Source organism: Gossypium hirsutum, chromosome A04, assembly GCF_007990345.1.
Source record: "Gossypium hirsutum isolate 1008001.06 chromosome A04, Gossypium_hirsutum_v2.1, whole genome shotgun sequence".
In the NCBI taxonomy this organism is placed as follows: domain Eukaryota; kingdom Viridiplantae; phylum Streptophyta; class Magnoliopsida; order Malvales; family Malvaceae; genus Gossypium; species Gossypium hirsutum.
Window position 1 is genome coordinate 84222952 of NC_053427.1, and position 11119 is coordinate 84234070.

General features: G+C 31.6%; 1 protein-coding gene and 2 long non-coding RNA genes across 3 annotated transcripts; all 3 read left to right on the forward strand.

Annotated features, from left to right (window-relative positions):
- The first annotated feature begins 4552 nt into the window (after positions 1–4552).
- On the forward strand, positions 4553–5740 carry LOC107888085 (uncharacterized). Its single transcript, XR_001681274.2, has 2 exons — positions 4553–5087; positions 5374–5740. It is a non-coding gene; the product is annotated as an uncharacterized lncRNA (long non-coding RNA).
- A 429-nt stretch (positions 5741–6169) lies between these two features.
- LOC121228243 (uncharacterized) lies at positions 6170–9144 on the forward strand. The gene is made up of 3 exons (XR_005925786.1): positions 6170–6238; positions 7816–7901; positions 8120–9144. It is a non-coding gene; the product is annotated as an uncharacterized lncRNA (long non-coding RNA).
- A 926-nt stretch (positions 9145–10070) lies between these two features.
- Positions 10071–10805, forward strand: LOC107888084 (dehydrodolichyl diphosphate synthase 6). Its single transcript, XM_016812246.2, has one exon. The coding sequence runs from the start codon at positions 10071–10073 to the stop codon at positions 10803–10805; it is 735 nt and encodes a 244-aa protein (XP_016667735.2).
- The last annotated feature ends 314 nt before the right edge of the window (positions 10806–11119 follow it).

Below are 11119 nucleotides of genomic sequence, written 5' to 3' on the forward strand. Positions count from 1 at the left end.
ATTGAGCACAATTTTCCGAATTCCCCAAATATTGGATATTGCCTTATTTCAGAATTTTTAATGATAAAAAAAGTAGAAATTTGGTCAAAACACATTTATCCATTTTAAAATGGAATGCTTAATGCATTGTATCGAAACATTTGCATAGGAAAGGGGTAATGAACATGAAATAATAGGATACAACAGGTTACAATTAACAAATCCAATAATTATGTATAACTATTCTAAGTACAATGTGACCAAAAAAAATTCTTTAAACATGGATAGTGAATAATTAATACAAAAATAATATACACAATAATTAACATGGCACAATATAAAATAATGCACAAAAATATGTATAAAATAAAATGGAATTAGAAATCAATATAGTATAAGACATTTTCAACATAATGATGAATTAATGACCACATATATATATATGTATATAAGTTAACAAATTTACATTAAAACTTGGGATATATGTTTATTGAAATAGTTATTCTAAAATAAAAAGCTCAAATCGAATTATATACAAAATATTTAAAACACAAATTCCTAATTATAGCATGAAATTAATAATGTATGAAAAATTATAGCATAATAAATTCATAAAACATGTATATACAAGTAGATTTGAGAATAATTATAGCATGAAATTAATAATGTATGAAAAATTTAAAAAAATATATAAATTATACATGTAACAAATTTTAAAAATATAATCATGTACTCAAAAGGTAAAAAAAAAACTATATTTATAAAATACCTAAATCTAGTGATGTATATTTATAAATCTATATTTATAAAGGGAATTTTGAAACAAATAACATATAACATAATTTTTCATGTAACAAATTGATTTGGATTGATGGCACATATAAATAATACATACATAAGGATAATAAAATATGAAAGTGTATACAATAAATAAATTGTATGATTTAAAATATGGTTCTTAAAAGAAATGCATTATACACATAAATAATTTTAGAGAAAAATATATATACATAAAAAAATATTAATATGAAATCGATAACGTGGACTATAATAAAAAATAATTTAATATGAGTTATTTACATATGAATAAATTTTAGAAACAAGTGTATGCTAAGATAACATGGAATTAAAATGTGAATTATAAGATTAAATTAATTTTATCATAAATTATATATGCAATAAATTTTAAAAAAAGATAATTACGTATACAAGTAGATTTAAAAAAATAAAAATTATATGTATAAAATAACATAGGATTAATAATATATAAGGTAAAAACTTGATATAAATAAATACATATACAAGAATAATAATATAAAACAGTGTTCGATTTCAATAAAATACTTAAAATAAATAAATTATATTTAGAGTTAAAAGAATATATATCAACATATCAACATATAATATATATGTATATATATACACGTAAAATTCACCAACAATATAATAACAATGTATAAAATTATTTTTAGATCAATATCAATTAAATTTTTAAAGCAAATGTATATTAACATAACAAAACAATTTCAAGAAGCAATTATACAAATGAAAGAAACAACAAATTAAAATAATACTTAGAAAAATGATGCTAAGATAAAGTTAAAAAACAAATACTAAAATTTTGCATAAATACGAGTAAACATATAAACTAAACAAAACTTGGTTGAAATGAATAATAAGATTAAGAGGTCAATTTGTATACGAAAGGAAAAAAAAATTTAAAATGAAACATGTACCAATGATCAAGTGTAACGCCCCAATTTTCGGGAATTCTGTGAATGTTGGCAAAATTTCATGCTTTAATTTTGTCATTTGTGAGTGAAATTATGAAATAGGACCTATGTGAAAATGTTTGAAAATGCTATAGGCTAAATTGAAGTGACCAAATAAATAGGAGTGCAAAATAGGAGGAATTGCATGACAAACCTCCCATTTTACATGAAGTGGCCAGCCATCATGTTGTTGTAGACAAAATGTACACTTGATATACATAATTTATGGTACAAATTGATACAAATTGATAATAGATTAGGTAAATGTTCCATGATAATGGGTTAGGTAAATGTTTCATGATAATGGGTTAGGTAAATGTTCCATGATGGGAATTTCATGTCTTTTGTATTAAAGAATTAAATGAATGAAATATGAAGTTTTATTAAAAAAAAAGGGGTGAAAAGAACAAAGTTTTGTCCATCTTTGTTCATCATAGCTGAAAGTTAGAGAAGAGAAAGGAGAGGAGAAAGCTCTTGAGTATTCGGTCATTAAGAGGAGGAAAATTGAAGGTAAGTTCTTGGTATCTTGCTTCTATTTTGAGGTTCATGAGTTCTTCTTGATTCTACCTTAACTCTTGAAGTATATTTTGATTTTTAGTTGTGTTGTGAGCATTTAGTCATGAATTAAAATGAAGGAAATGGTTGTTATTTCATGTTCTTTTGATGAAAAATGGAAGATAGGTGAAGTTGAGCCAAACAAATGATCATGCATGTGCCTTAGATGCTAAGGGGAAAAATCGGCTAACATGTTGTGCTTTAAAATGATGAAATGGAGATTATACTTAAGTAAAATCATAGATATGTGATGATTGGTTGGTGATATACATGTTTAAATAACATGCATGCAAGATAGGTGTATGAAAGAGTAATTTGGTAATAAATCTGTTTGGGGCAGCAGCAGTAACGTGACTTTGGAAAATCACCATAAATTGTGGGAGATGAATTAGAAGCTGAATAAATTATGTAATTAAAGCTTAATGAGTCTAGTTTCAAATGGAATAAACGAGAACATATTTTGAATTCTGTACAATGAGAAATTTGATTCGTAATGAAGAGTGGTCAGATTAGTCAAACAGTGAAACATGGGAAACTTTAAGAAAAATCTGGTATTGATTGGCCATACAAAAAATTCTGAAAATTTTATGGATAGAAGATATATGAGTCTATTTTCAGGGAAAATTAACGGAACTTGATTTGGAGTTTCGTGGCTCCAGTTATAAATGATTTAGTGACTGTTGCTCAGGAAGACAGCTTGCAGTGAAATTATGATTATGGTAGGCAGTTCGTGTGTGGATCTCGTCAGCATATCGTCGCAAACAGGTGTGTAACTAACACCCTCTTTCTTAGTCTAGATCGGCAAAAGCCGAAAAGCTGAAATGCCGAAAACCGATATTTTGTAGATTTGCGAGTGTGCGAATGCTCGTGAGGTAAATCGATTAATGTTTTTGGTAAGCTGCAATGTTTGGACTGCAAAGTGCATGATTTCTGTGCCCTCGATATTTTTGGGCTTAATGGGCCAAAATTGGAATGATGGGCCAATGGGCCCAATTCGGTAAGAACCCTCGGTACGTGATTCTGTTAGTACGTGAAAAGTAGGAATATGCATGAAAAACCCTAAAATAGATAAATTACTGAAATACCTTTAAAAGTGAAAAATTTACAATTTAGGAGATAAATTACCGAAATACCCCTAGGGTTAAATTGACCTAAATGCATGTTTGACTGTTGTTATTTACTGCATGCCATGTTGTTATTATCTGATGCATGGGACTGGGATATTGACGGAGGAAGTACTGAAAGTGGCTTGTCCACGTACTGGAGGCTTTGCCTCAATTTACTGTTAACTGAGCAGCAAGGCTGCAACTGTGGAGTGTTGGGCTGGGTGGGTTGAGCTATTCCCCACATGGAGTGTATGGTTGGTACGGGTGGAGTGTAGTGGTTGGTGGGTTGAGTAGTCTCCCCAAATGGGCTTGCATATGTTTATTGATGTTGCATGTATTTTGAAATGGGCCTATGGGCCATACTGTTATCTGAATAAGGGGCTAAGGCCTAGTTTATTTTAATCTGAAAAAGGCTCTGGCCCAGTATCACTGTTACCTGAATGGGCTTAGGCCCAATAGGCTTGAGCTGACTTGGGCTTTGAATGGGTTTTCCTTACACACTGAGTTTCCCCAAACTCACCCCTTTTATTTTCATCCACGCAGGAAATCCCCAACCATAGTGGGCTTGGAGCTGTGAGGGAATTCGGAGTGGCCACCCGTTCTGAAAGTTTGATTTTCTTCTAGTGAACTGGACATCCTTTTAATTACGTTTGAAGTTTTGGGTTTTTTTTAAATGTAATAAGGCCGGTTAATTATTTTTTGATGGTTTTAATATGTATTACTAAGATAGGTATTACTTATTTTAACTGTTGAAATTGGATAACTTTAGGGCGCGTTTTCAAAAACAACAATTGATTTCAAAATAATACGACAACAAGCAAAGCTTCTGCAATGAAAGTATTTTCCAAAACTAATCACTTTTCCTAAAAATGACTTAATCAAAATCGGTTTCCTAGAAATATCCATGACGTTAAGGTGTGGCAATGGCGGTATGCATGTCTAGGATTGGATCCGAAGGGAGCTTGGTACTTAAGCAGTCTGATGGACTCACCACCTCTTTTCCGGTTTCCTACCTGGTGCACAGCTTCCATTCACTTTAACCTATAATGAAATTATCTTTTAAAACACTAAGTAAGTTTTTTTTTGGATCAACAATATAAAATGTTTTAAACGCTTCGATGTGGCATGTCGGATCCGGTCATAACATCTGGGCCGGGTTTGGGGTGCTACATCAAGGACCTAAGACATAAATATCTCAAGCTTCAAAACGCAACATTCAAATAAGGACTAAACCGTGACAATGTGTAAATCTCAGGGAAAATAAAAGACAAATAGAAAATGATTGAGGCTTAATTAAAGATTGGCGCAAAAGGGGAGGGACCAAATGCGTAAGTCACCCAGAGTAGCTAATTGGCCTCTAAAGACTAAACGGTGACGTCTTTATTTTGTCATTAAACCTTAAAAAATTGTTTGAATGGCTCTCTGTCGTTTTCTACAGCAATTGAAGCAAAATCCTTCCCCATAAGCCAAATCCCTAGCCTCTTAAGAAGCCAAATCCCTAGCCTCTCTTGATTTTCCCTCAATCGATTCTAACACCCCCTTTTTAAGCACCGATCTACCTCTATCAATGGTGACGAGTAGATTCGGGCTTCAAGGGACGACCATCTAGGCCACGAGGTTCCATCTACACTCCAATTTCAACGAAGAAGACGGAGTCTCTTAGCACATTCGCAAGGTAAATCTCTTGCTTTCTCTTTATTTTCAAATGCATATAAACTCTAATGAAAGATTAATGGAATCGAAAGAGAAAAAGAAGAAAAAATATTTGAATACCTTTTCAATTTTTTTGATTGCTGTTTTTAATATTCGTGTATATATTTGGGGAAAGAAGATCCCCTTCCATGTACATTCAGTAGCTTTTTATAGCCTAAAAATGAGAATAAATAAGAAATAAAAGAAAAAAAATCAAATTGCTTTGCTGTAAATTGCTGCGTATTCTGTTAATCCGCTTCTTCTCGCAGGTTCAACTGTACGGAGGAAAGCCACTCGTGGGGAAGCTGCGATACGTTCGAGCAGCAGTTTGGTGACTTGGGATTTCCAGAGTCTTCCCCCATTCGGGCTGTTTGGGCTAATTTCGGGATTGGGCCTACTAGGGTATTAGTTTATTTCGGCTAGAATTTAAATTTAATGTTTGAGTCAGATATTAATTTGGTTAATTGGGTCATGGGCTAATGGACTTTTATTGTATTGGTTTATTATTGTTTTTTAATTTTTGGTTTTTTGGTTTTCTAACGGGCCCGGGCAAAATGGGCCTATTACAACTGTAATTGTTTTGCTATTCTATTTCCATACATTTATATAGTATTATATAAAATTTTTATCTGATAATTTTTGCTATTTGAATATATCATTAAGTACAAGTGGCTGTCCGTAAAGTCAAGCAGTTTTAGGAAATGAGATATCTGGACCTTATTTTTATAAATCGAGCTTGTAAATATTTTTTAAAATATTTTCTGAGTGATTACATAGGTGTATTAAAATTTGGTTAGTAAATTTTAACGTTTAAATAGTTAATTAATTAAAAATGACTTAATTGTGAAATTGTTAAAGTCAATTGTTATAGTTAATTAATTTAATTGAATTCAAAGAATGAAATGATGGATTTATAAGGCAATTTAGCCATATATTTAGCTTTGTTATTAAATGCATGTTTATTTTAAATAGAAATGAAATGATTAAAATAATAATAATAATAATAATAATAATAATAATAATAAAACTAAAGTAGAGGCATCATCTTCTTTCTTTGTTTCTTCACCGAAAGTTGAGAGAGGAACTCCGTTAAACGAGGGAGCTTAAAATTCGGCTACACAAAAGCTTGTGCATGTAAGCATTTTCTTAACTTGTTTTTCATGAAATTGGTATTTTTGTGATTGTTATTTTGATGTCTAGCTAGATTATGGGTTAATTTGTGAAATTATCAAATTAGAGAAAATATGCCATTGATGAATTTAAATGATTTTGATGTTAATTGGTAGAATATGAAGTTTGGTTGTTAAATAAACATATTTTGTTAGGTAAATTTTTTTTATGATTTTAAGGTTTAGGGACTTATTTATGAAAATAGTAAAATTTAAGGAAAATATTGTAAATTGATGATAAATACGGGCTGTTATAAGGCTAGGTAAAAATCGGCTAACATGAATTTTAATTAAAAGTGGTTAAATTACAAGTTTTGGGTTTAGGGACTAAATTGTAGAAAGTACGAACTTTGAGGGTAATTTTGTAAATTTTCATTGTTAATGGTTATAAGCTAAATTAATTATTTTTAAATGCTGAAATGTGATTAATTGAATAAACATAATTATCTAGATCAAGAAACGACTCAATTGGACACAAATCGCAGAAAAATCAAAGTAGCGGATTAGTCATTAGATCACATTAGGGAGTCGTTTTGGTACATGTAAGTTCGTAGTCCTTAATCTCGAACTTTATTTATTTACTTAAATTAAATTTATTATTATTTTGATGTCTAATTACAACTTATAAATGTAATTGACTAGAAGTTAACTGAAGAGTTATGGACTTATAGGTATAGCTATGGAATATATTAAAGGACTAATTATAGTCATTGATGCAATGGTTGAATTATGAAATGAAAAATTGCGGAATTATATATATATATATATATGAAATAGACCATGGAAGTACAATGGAAAGTGAATTGGAGTAATTGAATGATTGAGAAAATAGTTTTAAATGGTTGGTTATGGATAAATGATTTATGTGTACATTTATGAGTTGTATATTGAACTGAATAAGTTTATGGTGAGCAATATTGGTAAACTAAGAAGTTTAGTTATGATATAATGGAATTGAGATTATTTGATCTTGTGTTGGAAATGTAGGACGTATATACACATTTAATATTGTCAGTTTATCCGATTAGCATTGGGCGCAAATCTTTGTTGATTTATTTGACTAATGCAAGGCACAACTACTATCGATTTATCCAGCTAGTGCTGGGCACAAATCTACTATCGGTTTATCTGTTTAGCGCTGGGTTCAAATCTTTGTCGGTTAATTCAGCTAGTGTTGGGCACACATTTAATATCGTCGGTTTATTTGACTAGCGCTGAGTGTAAATCTTTGTCGGTTAATTTGGCTAGTGTTGGGAACACATTTAATATTTTCGGTTTATTCGACTAGCTTTAGATGCAAATCTTTGTCGATTTATTCGACTAGTGTAGGGCGCATCTATTGTCGGTTTACTTGACTAGCGCTGAGCACAAATCTTTATCGATTTATTTGACTAGTGCAAGGCACATCTATTGTCGGTTTACCCGACTAGCACTGGGCGCAAATCTTTATCCATTTATTTGATTAGTGCAGGGCACATCTACTATCGGTTTACCCGACTAGCGCTAGGCGCAAATCTTTATCAATTTATTTGACTAGTGCAGGGCACATCTACTGTCAGTTTACCGACTAGCGCTGGGCGCAAAAATTTGTTACGGTTTATCCGTAAGGCACCGGGTGCCAATAACAGGTTGGTCAACATTAATAATGTTTAACTGATCCTTTGAAGTTGGTTGGTAAATGAGAGATAGATTAAATTGTACATGAAATATTCATGAGGAACTTATAGTACAGTATGTGGTAATAACCATTACAAGTTACATATTTGAATTGATGGGCTATTAAACACATATGTAGTTCTTTGGGTTAATGAAATTACTTAGTATTTGATTATTGTTTTGTGTGTAGGTTAGGTACCTATATTTTGACTATTGACTCAGCATCTAACGACAATCCCGAACTCAACGTTGGTGATGTATTTCTTTTTGTGTCTTAGTATGTACCTAGGATAATGATATTTTGAGTAATAGTCTTTTGGTCTATGGTTGAAATTAGTGTAAGTTACTTATGTTGAATGTCATATAAAGCTTTTGAGTTATGTTTTGCCTTGAAACAAATGCTTTTATATAGTTATGAATGAAATAAGCATGTTTGATAAGCTTAACTCTTTTGGATGTGTATAATTGTTAATGTGAATTGATAAATGTTATGTGCAATGGAAACTTGGTGAGAATGGTTATATTTGGCTATTTTGGTGGATGTTTGAGTATGAAAATGTGGTTAATGTCATATGCTATTTAACTTGGTTATTTGCATGATTAATCTTTGTTGAGGTGCCTTTGAATGACATATTGGTTAGGTATAGGATGGATGGAATTTTGGCTTGTAATTGATGATTTAAATGTGGTTTCAATGATGGCACATTGGTTAAACACTTAGATTGTGTGAAATTGGCATGTTTTGAATTGTTTTAAAGTGTTTTTGATGTTGTAAAATGATTTTAGGCTTGACATATTAACCAAGTTAGGTGTGGTGATTGCCCTATTTTAGGAGCAAATTATGATACACATGGCCCGGGAGACGGGCTGTCACACGGCCATGTGTCACACGCGACTATCTACATGACCATTTGTCTTATTATTTTTAGGTGCAGGGATCACACGGTCTAGCACATGACCTGCGACACAACTGTGTGTTTTAAAAGCAGTTTGTCAAACGGGCAGGTACATGGCCAGTGACACGACCGTGTGACCTCAATTCGAATGTACACACGGGCAGACACATGGGCTGGAACACGACTGTGTGTCTAGATTACGAATGTCCACAAGGCCGTATATGTCCATTGTTTTAAAAAATTTTAACTTTTTACTAATTTCTCTATTTTGTTTTGCATTGACCTTAGAATGTTCCTAAACTATTTTTATGGCCTTGTAAACTCGGTTTAAGGCCCGTAAGTGCACATTTGTTATACATGGAATGTAATTTTATGACTTGTAATTATAATTGAATATTTGTAAGTTAGTAATGTTTAAGTGTTTAAAATGTTATTGTAATATTCCATGACCCCAATCCGGCGACGAAGATGGGTTAGGGATGTTGTAGCTTCTACTAATTCTTCTCTTCAAATAGGTTTTATTTTTGTAGGTCTTGACAACCTAAGAAATGGTATAATCTAACTTTGACTTTAAATTAAATCAAAATAAATACAAAAAATGGTGCGTAAAAAAAGTAACTTTTTAACCTTCATAAGAATATGATAAATACATCCAAATTCTAAGCTTCATAAAGAAATACTAAATTAGTTTCTAAGCTTCTATTTTACTATAAAAAATGTATATATGCTTAAAAGAATTTGATGTTTTTTAAGTTCTTAAGTTTAAATCTTGTAGATAAACAAAATTACGATGAAAAAACCTTTAACTATGAGTCCGACCTAACTTCATTTTGAATTTAATTAAATCTCAATTTAAAAAAATAGGCAACTTTTAGCCTTCATAAGAATGTAATAAATGCATCCAAATTCTAAGCAATAGATAAAATTGCATGCAACTTGGGTGTTAGCTTATAAGTTGTTCACACTTCCAACATGGTTAAAAAATGTTAAAGAAAATTTACCATTGAATCCGTTGTTTTACCTCTTATTTCAAGGATTCATGACAATGGCATGCATTTCCCCCCTTTTAAGTACCTCATTCTTTAACACCCACAATCGAGCTTTGTATTCTCGACTTGATCAATTTGAATCATGGACAAAGAATATTTTTTAACCAAAGTCTTGTCCTGTTGGTCAAGTTTTATACGAAGAGTAGTGTTTTGTGTTCTTCGAGTCGGTCCGATCCCCACGCACATCGCGGTGATTATGGACGGAAATCGAAGATACGCCAAAAGAAAACTATTAGAAGAAGGGGCTGGCCACGATGCGGGCGCTATGGCACTGTTGAAATTGATCATTTATTGCTATGAACTCGGAGTGAAATACATTACCGCTTATGCTTTTTCCATCGATAATTTTCGAAGAAAGCCAAGTGAAGTGCAAAAAATAATGGATTTGTTGAAGGAATGTATGACGGTGTTGGCCAAGATTGCGAAGCATCATCCGATCAAAGTTAATTTCGCTGGAAACCTCGAGCTTTTGAATGCAGAACTTAGGGATGAAGCTTGTAAACTCATGGGAGCAACCGCCGAGTATTCCAAATTCGTTGTCACGATTTGTGTATGCTATTGTTGCACTGACGATATCGTTCATTCCGTCGAAGAATCTTGCCGAGAAAAATGCTATTATCATAGTTATATTGGAGATAGTCATGATGACGATAAAGACGATGATGACAAAGATGATGAGAGGCATATGATAAATTTGGTAGACATTGAAAAAAATATGTATATGGCAGTTACACCAGATCCCGACATTTTGATACGCACCAGCGACAAACATCGACTAAGCAATTTCCTTCAATGGCAAACTTGTCATTCCCTTTTGGCATCATTCTCTACAGATTGGCCGGAGATTGGTGTATGGCATTTGGTGAAAGTGGTTATAGATTTTCAACAAAACTACGATTATTTCGTTAGAAAAAGGTTGCACCAATTATAAATATATAATATTCATTATTTACATTAATTAGTTCTTAGGTTGTATTAGTGGAGAATCTTATGGTTTTAATGGAATGTGTGATTGACAATAATGCAATTGTTTGAAAGGTTATTCTAAAATTACAAAATACATAAAAAAATGCATTAAATATTTTATTTATTTTAATAAATTATATAATTTATATCACTTAAAAAATTAATTTTACAAGTTTTTCAAGTAAACAAACTGTAATAGCCCAAATTTGACCGGGCCTTAAAACCAAAAACAGAAACACAAAAAATAAAATAAATGTTTGTTTATTTAAATAGTCCAGG

Bases quoted from the DNA above. Each gene is read 5' to 3' on its own strand.
- LOC107888084 (XM_016812246.2), top strand. From the start codon at position 10,071: ATGGACGGAAATCGAAGATACGCCAAAAGAAAACTATTAGAAGAAGGG.